Source organism: Myotis myotis, unplaced genomic scaffold (assembly GCF_014108235.1).
Source record: "Myotis myotis isolate mMyoMyo1 unplaced genomic scaffold, mMyoMyo1.p scaffold_m19_p_13, whole genome shotgun sequence".
Lineage (NCBI taxonomy): Eukaryota > Metazoa > Chordata > Mammalia > Chiroptera > Vespertilionidae > Myotis > Myotis myotis.
Window position 1 is genome coordinate 13,030,067 of NW_023416317.1, and position 23,628 is coordinate 13,053,694.

The 23,628-nt window shown below is 42.1% G+C and overlaps 1 protein-coding gene across 8 annotated transcripts in view; it reads left to right on the forward strand.

Moving 5' to 3' along the window:
• Positions 1 to 22,399, forward strand: part of CFAP20DC (CFAP20 domain containing) — a 236,786-nt gene extending 214,387 nt beyond the window's left edge. For all 8 annotated transcript variants that reach the window (XM_036331721.1, XM_036331722.1, XM_036331723.1 and 5 more), the window contains 2 exons: positions 9,360 to 9,454; positions 21,848 to 22,399. In XM_036331721.1, the coding sequence (XP_036187614.1) occupies positions 9,360 to 9,454; positions 21,848 to 21,960 (208 nt within the window). In that variant the 3' untranslated portion in view covers positions 21,961 to 22,399. The remainder of the gene's footprint in view (positions 1 to 9,359; positions 9,455 to 21,847) is intronic.
• The last annotated feature ends 1,229 nt before the right edge of the window (positions 22,400 to 23,628 follow it).

Here is a 23,628-nt window from a genome sequence, read left to right on the forward strand (position 1 = left end):
TAGTAAATATATTTTTGAACAAGCATTCTGTTTTCTGAGACAGAAACTTAAATTTTTCTGTCTTGCTATAAGGAAACAAGATATGTATTCCAGGTTCTCCCCAAAGCGTGTATGCACCACGCACATGAGAGGAAACAATCCCATGCTCCTGGCAGGTGGAGAAAGAGCAAGGTGGAGGGCAAATACAGAGTAGGTTGCAGCAGCTGTGTGGTTACTGTTGTGGAAACTTTGAACACTGAGTGGCACTCAGTATCGGGACTGACAGAGAGGCACTTGGTAACTATGAGGGAGTGTCTTCTTTGTGTCAGACGCTCTGCTAGGTGCAGGTTAGAGTCAAATGGGGAAGACTGCATTCATCAGATGATCAAACAAGTGAGGATTAACTGTGAGCTGAGACCAGAGCTCTAATGAGAAGATTACAGTTGCTCTATTAAAACGAGTAATAAAGGAACTTGGCTAGAATGGCAAGGGGGCATCAGGGAAGACTTCCCAAGAGAGTGATGCTTCAGCCAAAATCTGAAGGTTGGGTATGATTTCACCAGGCCATGGGAGCGATAGAGAAGAGGAGACCATGGTCTATACACAGGGGGAGCACAGCCTAGACAAACAGCCATATGGTGGTTGGGAGTAGGACATATCCCAGGAATTGAGAGAAGGCCAGCGTTACTAGAGCCTAGTGAGTCAGAGGGAGAATAATGCAAGATGTGGTTGGAAAAATACATAGGCGTTATTCTATGAAAAGCCTCAAAGGCCAGATTCTGGTCTTTCTCCCAAGTGCAATAGCTTCCAGGTGACATTGGAGGGTTTTAAACGAAGAATTGACTTGAACTGGATTAGAATTTTGGTCACAGTGTGGAGAACAGAAGTGAAGCCAGAATGAATGACTAGAAGGGGATCAATTAAGAGCTTTTGCTCCAGAAAACATGAAGCAAGATAGTTGCTTGGACTTTGGAAGTGGAAATAGAGATGGTGAGAAAGGTGGATTCAAAAGCACTGCGAGGAGCGTTGACAGGAAGTTTCCTAGCAGCCGTGAAGTTTCCTCTTCAGCTCCTTCCTCTGAGGCAGAGGTCACTCAGCTGCAGCCGGGGGCCAAATCCTACCCTTTGCAGGTTATGTCCTGTAAGTAAGATTTTATTGTAACACCGCCATGCTCACTTACTTACTTATTTTTCATGTTGCTTTCACACTACAACAGCAGAGTTGAGTAGCTGCAACAGAGACCTTATGGCTTGGAAAGCCTAACATATGTATTTACTGTCTGGCTCTTTACGGAAGTACTTTGCCAAGCCAGGATTGTACTCTACTAGAAACACTGCCTCCATACTATTCCAAGGTGCAGAAGTCCTTAATTCAGGGGTCCAGAAGACCATGAATGGGCTTCAGATGAACTCTGACCTCCTGAATTGGAAGTAAAACTTGGGTTTATGTACATGTTTCTGAAAAAAGGTTTTACCAGCTTTTTCAAAGTATCTGTGAATTCTCCCCTGTCTGTTTCCTGGCCACAGATGTTTAAAACCCACATTTCTTTCAGGGAATAAGAAATGTGCACTGGTCCCAAACGATAAATAAATATCATTGAGTCTTTGCTAGAAATTGCTCCATTCCTCATGTAAGACCTCCTGTTTAAGTATTGCACTGGGCTGGCTCCTCTGACCCTGGCCTTGTGATAGTGGGTTGTAATGAGAGCTATATATTAATTATTGTCATGGCTTAGATTTCTCAAAGAATTACTGTCCCAAATAAATATTTAAATGTATACAAACTTGTAGACAGTTTTATTACAGGGGAATTCCTCCAAGGGAGCAAAGGGATATCTGACCAGCCCACAGCAGCCCTTGTGCATGGCTGTATTGTGTTGTTTCCCGATGGGTAGGATGCTCTCTCCATCTGACTCTGAGCTCTTTGATTCCCAGGCCTGACAAACAGGACTTTAGTGAACGTTTGTCGTATGTGTAGAGAGATGATTAAGCTGTCAGGCTCATATCATCTATTGTGTATATGTGTTTACACACACACAATGTATTTTTAGGAATACATTAGTGAATTAATTAGTAAAATTGTCTTATAAACAAAATCTTGTTTTGAAATGAAGGAACTGGAACTATAGTTCATCTTAACGGAAGACATTATCCCATTTATTAAAATATCTGACCCAGCTCTGACTCAGTTCATGCTTACTGTGGGATGAAAACAGTGTGGGATTCTTTTTTGGCCAAGATTTTTATATTAGGTCAATCTGACCATTGTGAAAATTCACAAGATGGTATGATTTTTTTCAACTGCATGATATTTTTCTATGTGGTATTTAATGGTGAACTCACTGTCTTGACTTTTGTGTAAAACACATCTGGTGCCAGGCCTCAGCATGTGAGGTGCGCTGGGAAGCCCTTTCCCCTCCCCCCAGTTTCAAGAGGAGAGGCAGGATAGAGGGAAGGAGGAGGAGGAGGAAGGACCTGAGCATGCTCAGACAGCAAGCTTTGACAGAAAGCTTGCTTTTATCCACCAAAGGAGCTAGAGCAAGCATGTCAAACTCAAAAGCTAACACGGGCCAAATAAACAAGGTTTAAGTTTATGTGGGCTGCAAAAAAACAAAAGCTTCAATTTTCATAGAAACATAGGTTTATTTCGATAGAGACATGCTGAATAAATGAGTAATTGTTAACATAAAATAATAGAACATTTTAATAAAATTAATATTCTCTTCTTGAACATTAACTTACCAGACACTGAATAACTGCACAAGTTAATAAGTGTAATGCAGTCCTAGCCAGTTTGGCTCAGTGGATAGAGTGTCGGCCTGTGGACTGAAAGGTTCTGGGTTCAATTGTGGTCAGGGGCACATGTCTGGGTTGCGGCTTCATCCCCAATAAGGGACATGCAAGAGGCAGCCAATCAGTGATTCTCTCTCATCATTGATGTTTCTATCTCTCTCTCCCTCTCCCTTCCTCTCTGAAATCAATAAAAATATATTTTAAAAAAATAAGTGTAATGCAAATAAACCTATTTTTCTTGTTCTCTGAAAGCAATTTATTTCCTGTTGGGCACACCAAACAAGTCAGTCCAAGACTAATGATGTGGCAATCAGCTGCTAAAATATTCGCTGCTAGTATTAGTGGAGAGAAATAGTGCACCTGCATGCATAAGGTGCATAAGGAAAATGAATGCAACATGATTATAGTAATCAGCCATTAGCAAACATTGTAGTTCCTTATTAATAACTAGAGGCCCATTGCACAAAATTCGTGCACTCGGGAGGGGGGTTCCCCCAGCCCAGCCTGCGCCCTCTCGCATTCTAGGAGCCCTCGGGGAATGTCCAACTGACAGCTTAGGCCCGCTCCTTATGGGGAGTGGGCCTAAGCCTGCAATCAGACATCCTTAGCGCTGCCGTAGAGGTGGGAGAGGCTTCTGGCTGAGTGGTGCTCCCCCTATGGGAGCACACTAACCATCAGGGGGCAGCTCCTGCATTGAGCGTCTGCCCCCTCACCAGGGAAGTGTATGTCATAGCAACTGGTCGTTCCAGCATTTGGTCAATTTGCATATTAGCCTTTTATTATATAGAATCATGTATAACAGGATATTGTAAAAATTAAGTTATGCAATTTTTATTAAAACATTTCTTACATACCGTTATATTGGCTGGGCCGCATAAATATTCGTTGTGGGCTGCATGCAGACCATGGGCCACGAGTTTGGCATGCTTGGGCTAGAGGTTTTCACACCAGGTGGATGGAGTCTGTCCTTGGGTAAAAGATTATAGTTGGGGTTGAGAAAAGCAACCAAAACAGAGTATTAGTATCCGGTACAAAGACAAGGCAAGTATGGAAATTGTGGGACAAAGAGCTAGAACAGATTCTGGACATGGGTAATCAGGGTAAGAAACAGGCCCAGGAAATGGCTCAGAACTACAGCCAAGACCAGCATGCCTGAGTGACACCGAGATGGAACTCCCCCGCATTAGATGTTCACTGCTTGCTGTGGGGAAGTCATGGAGGTTTGAAGGCACTGATTGGCAGTCAAGGCAATGGGTCAGCATTAAGTATCACATTAAAATGTAAACATGTAAGATACAGGTACTAGGCCATACATTTCTGCTTTTTAATAAGTCACCAAAAAGAGATGCTCTTGAAAAAGAAAAATTATTAAACATACATAAAGTAAAATAAAAACAATGTCACCAGGAGAAAATGGTCTAGCGGCTAGCCTGACGCAGCATCTCTCAAGGTGTGGTCTGTGGACTCCTGATACCAAGAGATGTAACAGTTTCAGATGCGCACACGTGGGTGGTGCTGTATACTCTGTCCTCCCTCAGGAGAGCCAGTGCCTTAAAGGCTCTCAAAAGTCCTGCAAGAAAAAGTCCTGGTTGATTTTGTTTAGCTGATAGTTTTCATATTTTATAGTTAACATGGAAACCTTTTTTTCTTCAAAATATACTTTGTAAGTGCTTTCTTGGTTAAAAAGCCAAACAAATGAGTTGCTTTGATCAAAATTTTTGAATGGTATAAATACTTCTAAATATTAAGTTAAAATATCACTTATCAAGAGCATTATGCAATCATTTTTACAAGATAAAATCAGAGGCACCTTACACCGGAAGACGCACACACCATATAGTATGACTCCAAATACTGAGGCAATAAAACACTAGAGTCATACATCTGACTACAGGGGGAGAAAAATTAACTTTTGCATGACAAAAACAAAGTAAATGAACATAAATTACAAGGTAAAAGAAAGAGGTAAAAATGATAAAAGGGGCAAAAGATATGAACTGACAAAATATGTATATAGACAGATATAAAATACCACATGCATATACATAAGTAGTAATATAAGAGAGTCACCTCCACTTATGATGCTCATAATGAAAACAAGTGCAAATTAAAACTACTTTAAGATACCAGGTCTCATCTTTCATCTTAGAAAGCATTAAAAACTTGATGATATGTTCTTGTGACATGGCTATAAAGAAACCAACACTTCCATTCATTACTGGTGGGAACACAGATGTGAACAGCCCCGATGGAGGGAATTTGTCTAACAAAACCAAGTATGTATTTACCTTTCTTCCAGGAATCCCACTTCTAGAAATTTACCTTGAAGATATATCTTCAAATATATATACAAAAATAGATATGCCCATGTTTATTCATGGCAGCATTAATTGCAATTCTTTCAGTTAATTTGCAATAATGTAAAATATTGAAAACATGCCCAAACATAGGAGAATGGTGAAATAAGCGATAGCACACCCACACAGTGTAGTACTATGCAGCCATAAGAATGAGGAAGCTATGAACTAGTGTAAGTGATTTCCGGGATATGTTTTAAGTTATAAAAATGCAAAACATTAATTATAGTATGCCACCTTTTATGTAGGAAGGACAAGGAATAAAAAAATAGACATGTATCTGCTTATTTTTTGCAAGAAGAAACATAGAAAGGAAATTCCAGAACTAATGAAATTGATTGCCTATGGAGTGATGGGTGTGATGGCAAGGAAGCGATGAGGGGTGGGAACAGACTGGAAAGATGGGTGAAATGTAAGTCTTACCTGAATATGCCTTTCTGTGTAGTTTGACTTTTGAACTGTTAATCTGTAACAATCTCAACAACAATACAAGTAATAAAAATCATTAAGGATGGAGAGAAAAACCTAAAACGTGATACAAACAAAAGCTGATGACTCTATAGTATATTTCAAATGAATAATGCAGATGCTTCTTGACTTTCAGTGGGGTTATATCTGAAGTTGAAAAGATCCCAAGTCAAAAATCCATTTCATACACCTAACCTACCCAACATCATAGCTTAGCCTAGCCTACCTGAAACGTGCTCAAAACACTTCCAATAGCCTACAGTTGGGCAAAATCATCTAACACAGGAACACACGGTAGAGTATCAGTCGTGATCGCATAGCTGACTGGGAGCTGCGACTCACTGCCACTGCCCAGCATCACAAGAGAAAATAATACCACATGTTGCTAGCCTGAGAAAAGATCAAAATTCAGAGTGCAATTTCTACTGAACGCTTATTGCTTTCACACCATCGTAAAGTCAAAATTGTAAATCAAACCGTCGTAAATCAGGGACCATCTGTGTAACCACACAAAAGGGGGGCAGGGGCAGTAACTAGCCCAAGTAAATTTTGGACCTAGTATTTTGACTAAAGAATAAAAAGAACCATAAACAGAGAACCCTAGAGAGTAAGTTAGAGGTTTTCTGTTGGTTGTTTAATTTGTTTTGCTTGCTTAGCAATTCTGCAGTGACTTTTGGCGTGTTCTGTAGTTCAGAAAATAGTAAAAATGGTGCAGATAATGGGAGCCAGGTCTCCACAGTCAGGGAGGAGTTACAAATATGGAAGGAGGAGAGATGAGACAGACCTGTGGTTGTATCAGAATTGGAGAAATCAGCATGAGCCATATTACACATCAGGGACCATCATGAATACTTCCCTCTGTCCCTATAGCACAGAAGCAGCTGTAGATGATACATAAGCAAGTGAACACTTTTACATTCCAATAAAAGTTTGTTTATGAGCACTGACATTTGAATTTTATGTAATTATCATGTGTCATGAAACATTATTATTTTAAAATTTTTCAACCATTTAAAAATGTAAAAACATCTGAACAACATAAACTAATGAACAAAAATAGATCCAGAGACATAGAAGCACCAAACAGACCATCAAACCTCAGAGGGATGGCAGGGGAGGGAAGCGGGGTTAGAGATCAACCAGAAGACATGTATGCATGCTTATAAGCATAACCAGTGGACACAACAGGGGGTGAGGGCCTCTGCTGGGAGGCAGGAGCAGGCTGGGAGAGGTCAATTGGGGGGGGGGGCGGGGGGAGGGGGCGGGGGAGAGACGTACATAATACTTCACCAATAAAGAATTAATATAAAATAAAAATGTAAAGATGTAGAAGCCATTCTTGGTTTTCAGATTAGACAGACGAGGCAGTGGGCCAGACAGGCTTTGCCTGAGGGCCATCCTGTACCAACCCATCAAAGAAGTAGTGGTAGGTGATGTTTAGGTAGATAGACAGATCACAAGCTAGTGTGATAAAATGTTTAGTGGGGAACCTGGGTGAAGGACTAAGGAGTTCTTTGTACTCTTACAACTTTTTGATAATTTTGAAAATATTTTTTAAAGATCCCTATACTTTTCATGGCTACTGCTAAGAAGGAAAAACATTAATCAAATCATTAGCCTAAGAAGTGAATGCCTTGCTTTTCATAACAGTCACACAACAACCCCACCGACAGTTTTTCCCATGTCCATGGAGCATGAGCAGTTGCTTCTGCCATTGGGTGGAGTTTCTAATTTGTCTCTGGGGGTATCATCATAGGACAACATTATTTTTCTCCTGTTCATCCTTGCTCTCCATCGTTCTTATTGAGTAATGAGGTCATTGGGCTGATAATTTGTGTGTGACCTTGTAATTTTCTCTAATGTAGGAATTTTTGGTCTACTATAATTAAATGGACTAAATAAAAGGTGCTTATCAGAAAATGCCCCGTTAGCTTGGAAGTCTGTGACAAATCCTTTTTGATGCCCTTAATGTGTTATTATGAAATTCAATTACACAGCTTGCTCACTTTGCTTATTTCACTAGCCATAATCTAGTAACAGCTGAGGTGTGCAGTTACTTAAAGTATCTTAAAATATTCCAAATAGGAAATGGATAATTTTTACATAAAGGTACTTTTTATACAAAAAGAGTAAATGGCTTGCAAGGAAAATCTCTACTGTATAGACTTGTCATCATTCTACCATCATTTATTGGTTTAATGTCAACAGAATCCAATTCTTATCTTGGTTTATCATTATAGATAAAGTCACACTATGATCTTCCTTGATAATGAGGATGGTGGTGATAATAGCTGAAATTTATTGAGTGCAACTCTGTACCCAGAGCCATGCTAAATGTTTCTCATCCATTTTTTAATTCAATCCTAACAACAAAAAAGCTGAGGTATTCTTATCTCCTTTTAATAGATGAGGCTTACGATGTTAAGTAATTTGGCCAAGCTCTTACGTTAGGAAAGATGGAGCCGGGATCGGCCTGGAGAACCACTGCTCTTAGTTATGGTTGGGACTAGCTCCCATTATAGATAACGGCTAAAGGAAGTACAGGGAAAAAGTTGTTTAGTCATGATGACATGCTCCTGTTGAGAAGAATAAGGTAAATCACAGGGTACTATATCAACACGAGAAATAGAATTCATGCTGTAAAATCCTTCACATTCCTCTGCTTGCTCCCTTCTCTAAAGAAGTGCAGGAACAAGTTTCGAGCTAAGAAGGGGTGAAGTAGAGGGCACAATGACTCACATCTTCTGCATGTCACCCCTCGCATCACACCCACCCAGGTGTCTACTAGAGGGAATAGGGCACTGGAAAAGAATGGAGGAGGAAGGAAAGTCAAGCGATTGGGAAATGAGGTTGGAGGCAGAGGGAGAGGGGCTGAAGGAGGTGCTCTGGAGTGGTTTTGTCCCCATGCCTAATGAGGAAACTGAAGTAGTGAGTCACTCCAGGGCCCGGCTCCCTCCCTCTCCCTTCCTTCACTCCCTGCTGCTGAAGAGCTCCAAATTAATGCAGACTGACTCCCACCACTGTGGCTGGTGCACATCGCTCCAAGACTAACTTCTGCTTTGAGTCACCATGTAGAGTGTTGTCATTCATGGCGTGTGACATGTGGCTTTGTCGGGCTTTCTTACCCTGAGGTTATAAGGAACTTTCTCTGCTGCATTTTTTCTGAGTTGTTGAAATAATGTTCTTATGTGAGAGAAACCATGTTTAATAATAGTTTATTTAACAATAAACTTTTGAGAAGAATGCCCTCTTTATGTAGCTGATGTATTTATTGAACAACTACAGACAATACCTAATTCATGATGGTTCGACTTAATAATTTTCTGGCTTTACAGTGATATGAAAGCAATAGCATAATAAATTACCTGAGATACTCAACACTTTACTATAAAACAGGCTTTGTGTTAGGTGATTTTGCCCTAATGTAGGCTAATCTAAGTGTTCTGAGCATGTTTAAGGTAGGCTGGGCTAAGCCATGATATGCGGTAGGTTAGGTCTATCAAATGCATTTTCAGCCTACAGTATTTTTACCTTATGATGGTTTATCAGGATGTAACCCCATGGTAAGTCAAGGAGCTCTGTAGTTAGTGAAGTGACTGACTCTACATTAACCAGTTTACAAAACTAAATATTAACTTTTGAACATCTTGTCTTTCTGAAATACGAACGAGGAAGATCCAGGGAATTGAAAATCCAGGGAAGGGTAAAAACTGAGTATGATATTACAGGTGTGTGTGTTCGTTGACTCTTCGTTTCTTTTTAGGGACTGGTTAAACATGCTGAGCCCACCCATCATTCCTCCCAGTCGGCAGCCAGCAGAGCAGAATCAGGATTCTTCTGGAAGTTTGACTGCTCAAGGTGGGAATATGAAAAATGCTATGCATAAAAAAATAAAAATAATTAACTATAAATAGAGAAAATTGGTCACTTTGAATGAGATGCCACTTTTTTTATTAAATGCTGTACGCTTAGACTCCCACACCCAAAATCAGTTAGTTACCTGTGCCTCGTTTCATACAATGATGGGTTCTTTACAACTAAAAAGAACAAAGAGAAATTGTCCTCGTTCTTCTAAAGGTTATTCCAGGACAAAATATGGTTTAAGGAGGAAGAGCATGACTTTGGTGTCAAACTGCCCTTAATCTGAATTCCAGCTCTACCAATTCCCGCTGTGACCTTTACGATTTGGGTTACTGCATTTGTAAAGTCAGACTAATAACAGATAATGCCCACCTGAAAGTTTTCACAAAGATCAAATGAGGTAGATTGCACATGATCACTTAGAACAGTCTGCCACATCCTATTATTGTAAAGCAGACTCATTCCAGTATCATTGAAATTCATGTTTTTTGTTGTTAAGATATAGTGGGGGTTGGAGGTTATTTTGGGGTGTGTTTTATTTTTTTTAATTTTAAAAAAATTTTCAATTATATTGACATAAAGCAAATGTTGGCACAGAGCCAAGATAAGTAGCGTTAGTAATTGAAAAATTGGAAGGAAGCAGGAATGAAAATTCACGTGGGGTTCCCTTTGTTGGAGAGAGCTGTAAAGATGAACTATTAGTTTCTGGTTGTGAGTAGGGAACGTGGTTGTCAGCAGTGTAGAGAGGAGGAACAGAAAAGAATGTTTGGTGGAAACCGAGGGCTTGAGGTGGGGGGGTCGGGGGATCTCAAGTTCGTAATAGGAGTGACAACTTCAGAGCAGGACTCCCTGAGACAGTTTTCTGAGTTGGATTTTGAAGATTGAAGCTCTGTATCTGAGGCTAAAAAAAAATTTAAACCAATATAAATTTCTCTAACAAAGGTGCCAGTGTTTGGGGGGTGTTTTTTCTTAGTTGCCTCAGGGAGAAAGTGGAACATCCATTTTTCTTCAGATATGAATAATTCAGAGTGAAAGCTCATACATCTGGGTTGTACATTTGGGTCACCCCAGGGATAGAGATGTCTCTGTGATTTACTATCTGAAATAGATTATGCCCCTCAAATTGGGAATCTTTTTAGAAGCGTACATTTATAATTACTTATGACAGAAAACTAGAATCTTGGCTGTCAGAGGAGACCTTGCTGTGAGGGAACAAATAATGTGTTAAGTGTCCTAAATAAGACACAGGAACGGAGACCATGGACCTTGAGCAGAGGCACCCACGAGGTGTGTTATGAGAAGCAGGTAAAAGGATGTTGTCAAGTCCCCGTTGCAAAGGGAGGTTTTGACAGCAGGAGCTCAATTACATTTAAGGTAAACAGAACTTTCATGAGGACAAATGAACAAGTTAAACTTAGAGAATTATAAACATGTTCTGGTTAAAGTTAACCAGATCTGCCACCCCTTATGCATATCACCCTAGATTTTTGTCAGTGGTCCCTTTCCCCTTTTCTGATATGTTTGGGTGGTTTGTAGCTAATTAAAACCATCAAAAACCAATGTCTCTTATTTGGTTTATCTTTACATGTTATTGGCTTAGTTTTAAACAACATAGAACAGTTCATACTTACCAATCAGTGGTTCTCAACCTTCTGGCCCTTTAAATACAGTTCCTCATGTTGTGACCCAACCATAAAATTATTTTCGTTGCTACTTCATACTGTAATGTTGCTACTGTTATGAATCGTAATGTAAATATCTGATATGCAGGATGGTCTTAGGCGACCCCTGTGAAAGGGTCATTCAACCGCCAAAGGGGACTTGACCCACAGGTTGAGAACCGCTGCAATTTATCGAGATAGTATTTTTATCTGTTCTTATAAAGAATGTGCTTGTCAAGGAAAAATAATGGGGTCAGTTATCCAGTTTATATCATCAGAAGGAGAAGGGAGGCACGGCTGTGGGCAGCCTGGGACTCTTTCTGGGTTTCTGTTCCATGATACCATTAATTTAGCACTTACTAGGTGCCAGATACGTGCTCAGTTGTTACTTTTAGTCCTCACAACAACACCATGAGGAAGGTACTGTGTGTGTGTGTGTGTGTGTGTGTGTGTGTGTGTGTGTGTGTAGTTGTTTTTTACAGCTAAGAAAACCGAGGCACAGTTTCTGAATAACCTGCCCCAGGTCACAGTCATTAGCGGAGCTGGGATGTGAATCCAAGCAGGTTGGTCCCAGAGCCCAATCATTGTTTTTATCCTCTTCTTTTAGTTTTGAACCAAGTAAATACATTACTTACTGTAAAATATGCACAAAACCAGGAAGTGAAAGATTGTTCTTCTATTGATAATTGATAATCAATAGCAAAAGCAAATTAAAATATTTCAAGGGCTCAGTAGCTTAGCTCTTCAAGGAAAATAAAAACAACAGACTTCTGGTCACCTGTTTCAGCCCTGGACCTGCCTCCGCCTTGCCCCAGGCTTGTCAGAAGTGACAGGTGGCCACACTGTCTCCATGGGAGTGGCTAAGGGATGAGGTGACTGCTGACCACTTTTAGGGCAAGGCCAAGGGAATGAGGGGAAGAATGGAGGGCGAGACCACTGGACTTGGACCACCAGGCCTGGTGTTTGCTGGCAGCCTACCTTCCTAAGTGCCCTTCTGGACCATCTTACCTGAGGCAGTCCGTCGCTCTCACTTTGCTGTGTACACTTTCTTCACAGCCTTTTTACAGTTTGTAACTTGTTTACTGTTTGTTGTCTTTTTTCCCTAAGTATCCTCTGAATTTTCAAGAGCAGAGACTTTGCCAGTTTTGCTCACTCCTGGGTCCCTAGTACCCTATGCTCTTTCTGGTATATGTCAGATATTCTGAATTTTCACTAGAAGGAATACAGGAAAGGAGAAAGGGAAGAAAAGAGGGAGAGAAATGTTCAACTTGTCATTTCTTATCATAGCCTTGAAAAACAAAGTAGGCTAATTCATTGAAATCTGACTTTCCATTTCCTCCCTAATTCTAATTTCTCAGTATATGAGGTTTATTTCTAAAATTCAACAATGAGAGCATTAAATTTAGAGCCATTAAAGCAGTTATAGGCTACATTATGTAATGGCTCTTGAACTTTATTTATAAGCAGTGAAAAACCTTTCTTTCAAATGAAATTTTATGTGGAATCCCAATATATAAGAGATAAAAGCAGAACTGCTTTGGCTAAAGGGGAAGTTAGGGTCTCAGAAACCTGCCCTGGGGCTCTGATGAACCAGTGAAAACCCCTGATGTAGCCCTAGTCCCTTTGGCTCCATGGATAGAGCAGTCAGCCAATAAACTGAAGGGTCCCAGGTTTGATTCTGGTCAAGGGCACATGCAGGCTCAGTCCCCAGTAGGGGGCGTGCAGAAGGCAGCCAGTTAGTGATTCTCTCTCCATTGATGTCTCTGTCTCTCCCTCTCCCTTCCTCTCTGAAATCAATAAAAAATATATTTAAAAAACAAAACACAGATGTAGCCCATCCCCCTCAATTTGACCTTGCCTAAGGTCAAATGTCAGAGTGCAAGCAAGGATTAAGATCCAGGCTTCCTCCACATCACTGCCTTTCTGCAGAACCATTGCACTGGGAAGTGAAGTCGCTCTGAAGGCTGGGTTCACAGGGAACAGGGGTCTCCCATCTTCTGACTTGTAGGGTAAAAACACTAATAACTAAGGTTTATTTCATCTGCCTGTGACCCAGGCCCACATGTGCACTTTAATCCTCATGTCAGCCCACTAGGTGTAGGTAGGTACCAGTATTGGCCCATACACATGGACACTGGGACTTAGAGGAAGGGCTCAGAGATGAAGAGGCTGAGATGCACTGTGCAGCTGGAGGCATAACTGCATTGACTAGTAATAGCAGGGGAAGTTGGCCTGACCAAGACAGAACTCTGGAGAACTTGCCCCTGGCTCCACAACAGTGAGTGCACCCATTACCTGGCCTTTGAGTCCCTCCTTCATTTGGTGCAAGTTTGTCAAGCCACAGTCTCTCTGGACCAGAATGTCTCAATGTATAAAAGCCACCTTAAGGTGAACAGCCCGGCTTCCAGCGGAGCGGCAAGCCCGCAGGAGCAGCCTGTGCTGGGGCCATTCAGTGGATGGAGGAGTGGACGGCTCTTCCCAGCGCCTCCTGGACCACAGTGTGCTTGCGAATATCAGTTGCCGTGGGCAAGGTGCCCTGACACTTACCTAAAAATGTGTTTTCCTGAAGCTCCTCTGAAATGTAACAATGGAAAGGTAAGATTTCAGAACTCACTCAAGAAAACGACCAAACTGACCTTTTGAAAGTGAACCGAACTTTGCTTGAAATATAGTTGTCAATTTGTATTTGACATTTGTTTCTTTACAGATGTGATCCTTAAATTATTCATACTTACCAGCTCCAAAGTAGAATAAAAATGGCCTGTCTTCAGGCTTGCAGCCTCTCTTGCAGTTGACACAGATCTTGACCAAGAAAGGCATTCAGAAGGACTCTTGGAGTTGCCAGTCTCATAAAAATAACATTTTTATACCTTTTGCTTAGCAAAACCACATGGGATATTCCTTTATGAATACTTATTAATTCCACATGAGACATAAACAGGCAACAGATGCTTATTTTATAGATGTAATATCTAAATTCCTAGTAAGGAACTTAGAGAAATCTCATGGCTCCTCACAGCCAGCAGAGAGGGGAATCTGGCCGCCCACTTGGGCTCTGACGGAGGACTACTTTCACACTTACCTAGTATTGAGTCCCATGTCATGCCGCACGATTATTTCACACTTACCAAGTGCTGAGTCCACAGCAGTCTTCTAAAAGCCGCTGTATTCGTTACCTCACCAGACATTCTGTTTCATCAAACAACTATGCACCCTCAGTGGCACCGAGGATACAGTAAACACCCCATAAATATTTGATGAGTGGACGAGTGAGTCTTCTTCCCTGGAAACAGGAGGAGGATTTGGTCTACTCTGGATTGTCCTTATATCTTGAAGATTTATTTAAGATGTAAAGGAGACCTTCTCCCAGAAAAATCAGTACTGATAATTAATAGTAATAACAGCTCGGCCGGCGTGGCTGTGGTTGAGCATCGACCTTTGAACCAGGAGGTCACAGTTGGATTCCTGGTAAGAGCACATGTCCGGGTTGCAGGCTAAATCCCCAGTAGGAGGCAAGCAATCAGTGATTCTCTCTCATCATTGATGTTTCTCTCTCTCCCTCTCCCTTCCTCTCTGAAATCAATAAAAGTGTATTTATTTTTAAAAAGTAATAATAGAAGTCAGCCTTAGTAAAGCACCCACCATGGACCAGCACTGGGTGGAGTTTTCCTGTGTATTTCCTCACAACCACTGGGCCCAGCACTCCCAGGCATGGGGCTCTGTCGAGTCCCCACCTCACCGGTGAGGTTTTGGTCACAGCCTGGGTCAGACCCACTGAATGTGGAGCCAGACGCCGACCAGGCCAGTCCGCACCCTGAGCCCCTGCACGGTGATAGGACCACAGAACTCCCACTGAGGTCAATGAGAACTGTACGGCTGAAATGGCCGCTGCAATTTCTTTCTTTTTTTTCTTTATTGATTAAGGTATCACATATGTGTCCTTATCCCCCTTTTGCCCCGCCCCCTCCACTCCTGTTCATACCCTCACCCCACTGCAATTCTTTTAATTTAGGAAGTTCTTTTTCTTGAAGCTTTCTGGGTTTTAAAAAAAAAAGTATTTTTTTTGGTATTCTCATCCATAGAGCCCCCACCTCAACTCAGCTTGTAAAGTGCTTCCTTAGTATTTATGACATTCTTAATCCGGAATCCCTGCCCCTCCCCTGTGAGGTAAGTACCACCCTTTGTTTTCTGACTAACCTTGGGGCGCAGAGATGTTTTCTCTTGTGCAGCTATGCAGGGCCCCAGGGTGTCTCCTCTGCATAGACGTGATTGGGAGGTGGGGGAATCAACACTACCATTAAGTAAAGAGATGCCTTCCCCCACCCCCAGCTCTGGAGCGGACCCTCCAGCAGAGAGGTGAACACATTGCTGGTGTCTGAGGGCTCTCCCTTATTCCAGAACCACACCCCACCACTTATCCCCCCACACGCACCCAGGGGTGGGGCCCAGCATGTGGTCCAGCGCCCCTTGCTGGGACTGGGTGCATTTCCACCAGCTGCAGTGCGGCACCTTGCTGAAGCCAGACCCTGAGAAGTGCTGGGCTCTGAGGCTTCCCAGCTCATTAGCCAGGCAGGGACCTTCCTTCATGTGAGACAAAAAGGCATTCAGAGTCGAAAGCCACAGGATTGTTTTGTGGAGGTTTTCCAGCTTTGTCGAGACATAATGGACATATGACATTGTGTAAGTTTAAGGTGCGCAACGTGATGATTTGATATACTGTGCGCATTTACAAGTGGAAACTACCCAGAAAGAATGAAATTGCAGTTAACTCCTAATTAATCATCTGAATCCTCAACATGTCACTTTAAATGGCACTTTCCAAGTGAAATACTGCCACCGGTGTTTACAAAGGGGCGATGCACTTATTTCCCAAATGCAACCTGAACTGTAATCATAGCATGTTATTTGCCTTCCGAAAAACAATATAGCTTTCTAAAAGAAGTATCTTTTCACTCTTCTCATTCCATTGTTGATCATTAATCTTTCCCATTGAGAGTACGTATCTGCTGAAAACCAAACTTCAGCAGTTCTCAGTGGACTTCCTCCGGCTTTAGTGCACGTTAATTTTGCCCTCTTGTGAGATATGCTGGTGGTAGAGTTTGCAAGCACCTGGTTCTCAGGAGAATCTTATCTAAAATGTCATCTTTATTGCTCCTAAGGCTGACTGTTCCCTATGGTGAACCCTCCCCATTGAATTGTTTAAATAATAGTGTATTAGTATGCACATGAAAATACAGTCAATCTGTTCTCAAGATCTATAGGAGAGAAAATGCATTAACTTTTTTTAAAATTCTAGATGGCAGCGTCAGAAAATCGAAAATCAAGTACAGTGTCTTGATTCAGAGATTTTAAATCTGATAAAGTAGTGCCACATCATTTATTTTTAAGCTTGAAGACTTAGCTTGTGCACATAGGTTTTCTATTATTTCAGTTAAAATGCATTAACTATAGGTAATTAAGCACTTGTATTAATTGACTTTCAAAGGGTGACCTGGAGGGATTGTTCACCCGTTCAGCTCTGAGGGGAGGGCCGGTAACGATACTTTGTTCGTCTGGCTCCATTGGTCTTTCTCCAGTTATTGCTGTTAACCAATTTCAACGTGGATGAAGCTGAAAGTTTGTAAATAGATTATTATCTGAAAGGCAATTTTATTTCACTAGAAATGGCTTTATTGTGTGCAGAAGAGTAAAAATGTAATTTGGATCCCTGACCAGATGCTCTTAGTCTGGTAGGAGAGAATGGCTTTATTTGTTAATTTGTCCTTTTAGAGCTTCTGCAGCCAATCTTTAAATAGAGCAATTTCACATTTGGGGGGGGAAAACAAACTCTGCACTATCCAAGAATAGAATTGAAATTACCCCATCCCCAAGCACAATAATTACCTTTCAAAATGTTTCCCATTGCTTGATATCATAGTGGCAATTGCTTAATGATATTATAATTTCATTACATAGGGATTACAATGGCAAAATGATGTAAGTTGGAGGCTTTGAAAATTAAGTTGTAATGAAAACAAAACCCTTTATGTACGTTTAAAGCACTTATTTCCATGTAAAATTATACATAAGGTCACCCAATTTTTGTATGAATGCCAGTGTTGGTAGAGTTTAAAATTCATCCATTTAAGTCTTTAGTACTAAACCCCACAAAACCTGCCTTAATCGCATGGTTATCATGCATGAGGTCCCAGTTCTGTAGAGATCTGTATGGGACGAGCGCATTTCTGCAGCAGTTACTGCTCCCGTCTGTCTGTCCGTCCGTCTGTCTGCGTTTCGTAGCGGGGCCCCTCCTGAGGGTTGGACCCACTCCATCCCTTGGCAAGCGGGCGATAAGACCCAGGGCTCATTACAACCCTTGCTGACATCTTGAAAAACTCCTGACTGGTTATAAAAAGCATTGTTTTCTAAGTAAATAGCATCAGCTTAAAACTTTATCTTTTGGGAAAGTACAGGCACAGATGCTCTAAGTAACGAAATAGCTTATAACTCCTATGTGCCCGACATCAGAATCTCCCCGATGTGTTGATGACACAAAACAAGACATCCGATATAGATCTCCGAGCTAGTGTGACTCATAATCTGCGATATGTGGTTTTAGCATTACACTTGATGGAAAAATTAATTTTACTTTTTGAAAAATATGTGATTGTTGGTGTAAGAACTGTTTTTATTTTCTAGTTGGGGGGGTCTTCATTTTTCATTCAAATCAACTGCTTTTTTCTTTTGAAAAATCAAAAAGATGAAGTTTGGGGTGGGGAATAAGGTATAGATGAACATATTCCACTCGTGTCTATCTCCAGTATCTTAAGTCTCCCATGGGAACTGGAACAGTATTTACTGAGTGCTTACTGAGTGTGATGAGTGTGACTTTATTGAGTTCTCACATGCACGATCGCAGGCACTGTCACTACCCTTATGGTACCCGTGAGGCTCAGCGTAGTGACTTTCCCAGTGTCCCAGAGCCCGGAAGTGGTAGAAATGGGATTTGGACCAGGTCTGTCCCACTCCATTGGCTGAATGTCACACTGCCTGTGTCCATGAGCCGTTTTCTCGTACTTGAAGCTTTACCAGTGCTCCTGTTTTGAGTTAAAGCCTATAGTTCATGATTTGTTTGATTGCTATTATCCTTAGTAGTAAAGGTAATGATCATTATTGAACATTACTGAGTGCACTGTGCGATGCCTGGCACCCAGTGTCCAGTTGTCTGCCACCACGCCCTGTGAGAGAGGCACCGTTATTCCCATTTCATAAATGAGCAAACAAAGGTCTTGTGAGGTGAAATGACTGTAAAGCAGCCTAAGGTGATCCGGGCAGGAAGCAGCGCGCTCCCATCCCTCCCAGGTTTGGTGGCTTCTACAGCCCCGGGGTGCTCCTCACCGCTCTGCAGTTGTGCCTCCCAGTCTAACTCCTTGTTTACCTGTAGTAGCTGCTTTTGTTTTGTGTGTGTGTCACATCTACAACTGGACTGCTCAGCCACATCACAGGCACACCGTAGTTCCTCTTGATAAACTGGCTTGGTTCTGTTCTCTGAAGTAGCCCAAATATCAAAGAGGTGACGGGTTGAATATGTGAAAGTAAACAACGTGCCCACTCTCCTTTGATGTACAGAAGTGACTTAACGGGGGTCCTTTTTGATATAAAACAACCACTTGAATAGCATTCCCAACCTCTGCTATGTAGAGGAAGTAGGTGGAGGCAGCTGCACCCTGGGCACCACACTTAAAGTGACAACAGAAAGCAAAGGACAGGCAGCCTGCTTCTCCGCGGCACTCCTGTTCTCAGTAAGAAACTGCAGGGTGCTCAGGTCAGCTGCCACTGTGATGTGGCTGTTAGCTATAGCCTGTCGCAATGCACGGACATAAGCCAGTGCAGCTAAGAGTCATAGAAACTCATCAGAGGCACCCCAGGGATCACTGGATCCTGTCCCCTGTCGTAGGCAAGGTTCAGCTACGAAATCGCACACAAATGGTTGCCCCACCCCGTGGTTGGCAAACCGGCTCGCGAGCCACATGCGGCTCTTTGGCCCCTTGAGTGTGGCTCTTCCTAAGCCTTAGGAGTACCCTAATTAAGCTAATAACAATGTACCTACCTATATAGTTGAAGTTTAAAAAATTTGGCTCTCAAAAGAAATTTCAATCATTGTACTGTTGATATTTGGCTCTGTTGACTAATGAGTTTACCGACCACTGGCCCAGCCCCTGCTTTACCTGCCCCAGGGTCCACGTTCCATTCCCTGGTCGCTCAGATGTTTAGAAAATTCTTCCTCCTGCTGAGCCAAAATCTATCCCTGGCCACCCTATTGCTTTCTCCTGGAACCACACAGAATCTTCCTTTCTCACTCATTTGCCACCTTTATATACTTGAAGCCAGAGGCCGCTGTCACCTCCATTGAGCTGTGTCTTTTCTGGATGTAGTAAGTCACGTTCCCTCGGGCTCACTGAGCTGTTCGCCTCTGCTCTCCCACGTGGACGCACTCATCTTTGTCAGTGGTTTTGAAATATGACAAGTCAAATTTCTTTTGTTTCCAAACCTGATTTTTTTAAATGTAGGACACCTTCACAATTTGTTCACTCTCTTTCATGTTTAAATTCCTGTAATATAATAGCTCCCAATTGAGTTGAGCTACACCACCTTCTTAATAAAACAGCAAGCTAGTATGGTCGAAAGAATACCTAACTGAGAGTCTAGAAACCCAGGTTCATCCCTGAATCTGCCTCTAACCAACCAAGTGACCCCAGATGAGCTATTTAACTTTGCGGACCCTGGTTCCTCATCTGTAAATTGGGCACGAAAAGTCCTGTCTATTTCACAGGACAGTAGGGTCAAATAAGCTCCTGCATGAGAAGTTGCTCTCCACACCAGTGAGGGCCCTGCCAGACGTTAGTGAGCAGGGCAGACACGATCATTCCTCTGTTAGACTCCACTCTAAGGACTGCCAGACTACATGCACTAGAGCAGCGGTTCTCAACCTGTGGGTCGCGACCCCTTTGGCGGTCGAAGGACCCTTTCACAGGGGTCGCCTAAGACCATCCTGCATATCAGATATTTACATTATGATTCATAACAGTAGCAACATTACAGTTATGAAGTAGCAACTAAAATAATTTTATGGTTGAGTCACAACATGAGGAACTGTATTTAAAGGGCCAGAAGGTTGAGAACCACTGCACTAGAGGGTCTGCTGATTGTGTTCTCCCCACCCAGCCCTGAGTCACTTCACACTTCCGATGGCCTGGTTCTCCTATCACCACGTCCCCAACACCTAGCTCGGTGCCTGGTGCAGGGAAAAATCACGTTGAGTGTTTGGGATGGTTAGCAAGAGGATGGGCAGAGGAATGGCTGTGGTGCTGTTCCAGGCCCGCACTTCACCATCTTGGTTCCACTTCCTGGCGCTTAAGTCCATCCTGTCACTGTCCCAACAAGGTCCACGCACCAGCTTGATCTGATTTCAGGAGGGGAGGGGGTATGAAGTCCCACCATTACCACCACCTTCCCTTAATCAGGGCAATGACACTTAAGCTTACGGGCTTTGTTTCACAAACATTTATTCACCCTTTCATAAAGCATTCAGTATTTATTGAGCCTCTATTGCATGCCAGCCCTGTCCTATGCCCGCCACCTTCCAAATCTGCCCCTGGTAAGCCCGGGGCCCACAAGTTTAGTTCTTAGTAGCCTATGGCAAGGAAGACAGAGGAGTGTTGCCTTAATCGCCCTTCCTATCTGAGCCTGCTCTGGCTTTCTCCAGCTCAGGGAAGTAGATCTTACCTCCCAGCTCCTGCATTTCCGGTAGGTGGATTTGCAGAAGTACCTAGGAGGCACTCGCTGATGATGGTGTCAGGTGCCCAAGTACATAGCACAACATTGGGCACAGAAAAGGTGCCCAGGAATCGTCTAGTAAAACAGGTTTCTTCATCCCATGCCATTTGTTGGAAATCAACCAAACCTTGCTAATAACTTAGGCAGTAGCGGTTCTCTTCATGCGAACCATCCAAATGGCTGCCACAACAGCAACAACAAAAAATGCCTCCAGCCACGTTCATTATTCCCAGCGAAGTTCACATACTTCCCAACACTAATAAAATTACAGGTCACCTGACATTGTGTTTTCCGTATGCCTTCTATGTTTTATATATCCTATTTATATTTCTAAATATTTTTTTAATTTTATTGAATTTATGGGGGTGACATTGGTTAATAAAAGTATATATGTTTCAGATGAACAATTCTATAATACATCGTCTTGTATATTGTATTGCGTGTTCTAAACATTTTATCCTAATTCATGCTAATTTGGTAGTCTTTTTAGGCTGTATGAATGGGGATTGAGTTTTTTATTGTGTCATTCAATTCACACTTTTGCATTTGCACAGCTCTGGACCCTGAAGAAGCCTAAAACTATGACGGAGGCTTTGAATCCTACTGGTCTCCCTAACCCTGATTAGCATACCCTTAGTCCTTTGGCCACTCCTTCCCCTTCCCTGCCAGTTCTCCACACTCGGTTTTCCTTCTCCTTCCCACCAAAACTGGCCTGTGATCGCTGCCTCTTCCCTGTCTTGCACTGCATCGTCTCATCACGTCTGCAGCGCTCCTCCATTCAGCACATCTACCCACAGAAGGAAAGTCCCCAGGGAGAGATGGCAATTCCTGTTTCCTTGCTCTTCTGTTGTTGCAGTTGAGGAATTTGGGGCTAGGCCAGCAGCTAACATGTCTGTGGTTCCCCTTCCCACAGGTGAAGAAGACCTGAGTGTGGAAGAGGACGAGGAAGTGCTGACTCTTCTGTATGACCCATGTCTGAACTGTTACTTTGACCCCCAGACTGGGAAATACTACGAGTTGGTGTAACCCCTCCTTCCAGGGCAAAGAATGGCCACCCCCAGGCCAAGCAGGACAGCAGTTCTGACTCTGTGGCCACCACAGTGTGTGTGTCGGGCAGGCCCGCAGAATCAGAAGTAACTGAGAGAAGTGAATTTCTTTTGTAAATAATGTTCGATGTTAAGAATAACTACATTCTTTTTGTAGATGTGTGTGTCTTTTTGGAACTGTGAAGGAATTAATACACAGGCAAGATTTTAGGGCTTTGAGTTGGTTCTTATTTTTGGTTCTCATTTACATATAATTTTTTTCATATAATTTTATGTAAAAATTAAGAGTTATTAATTCAAATACTTTGCAGTGTTAATCTGTAAATGATGGCTAGGTATATAGAAAATGTATTCTTTAAACAATATCTGGGTACCTTTTATTTTATTACCTATTTGTATTAAAAATAAAGTATGATGATCAGAAGAATACCTTTTAAACTGCTCCTTTTTATGTATCCCAACTTTCTTTACCAGAATATTCCTAAGTAATATTTACCTTTTCTTAGACGCTTAGAAAAGGAAATGTGCACTGGTCAGACTTTATGGTCACATTTTATTGGCACTGGCCCCACTATTTTCATTTCATTATAGTTCATCCAGAGTTTGCCGAGATCACAACATTGTTAATCACTTAAGCTGCTTAGCACTGTGCTTTGCTTTGCTGCCTTTTTTTTTTTTTTTTTTTTACCAATTACCTCTGAATTTGAATAATATGATTTAAACCTAGCTCCATGGATCCAGATTTTACAAGAAGTCAGCCGTTTGAGCACCCCAGACGCCTCACCACTTCCATGACTTGGGCCCAGAGAAATCGGGGAGGCTTTCTTTGGTCTTCAAGGTTATGTCCCTGTAACTCCCTGCTGCATCGCAGGGAGAACTTGTCTGCTTCCTGAATTTGAGTGGATGGCCTTGAAGTGTGTGCCAAGCATATTGATGTTGAGCTCAAGGAAGTACTTCTTATATTAGCAGGCACATGTTGTTATTTAATAAGGATTTTTTAAAAATATATTTTATTGATTTTTTTACAGAGAGGAAGGGAGAGGGAGAGGGATAGAGAGTTAGAAACATCAATGAGAGAGAAAGATCGATTCAGCTGCCTCTTGCACGCTCCCCCACTGAGGATGTGCCCGGAACCAACTGGGGTACATTCCCTTGACTGGAATCGAACCTGGGACCCTTCCACTGAACCAAACCGGTTAGGGCTAATAAGGATTTTTTAATACAGAAGAGTACCATTGGGGATGAAGAAGTACTGTGCAACAGTTAGGTTTGATGGCAGTGCTGTAACTTTACCTAATGTTGTTCGATAGAGGAAATAAGAGCTCCTTTCTTCAGGAGTAGATTTGGGCTCCTATGCAGAGGATCATACATTATTTAGGACCATGTTTGTGTATGATAAGCTTTTAATCTTATTGTTCACAAAGAATAGCTTTGTTATGAATTTCTCTCCAAGATCTTTATACTTACAAAATGCAAATCAATCACTGGGACTTCAGAAAGCATGCAGAATGATAAAATAGTTGGGTTATCTTGGTTATGACCTTGAAGGCTGGAGTGGGGCTTAGAAGGCCTTGTTCCTGCTTTAGTCAGTCTCAAAGCATCCACATAAATGAGGGAGTCAAGTCTGTATTAGTTACGATGTGTAGTT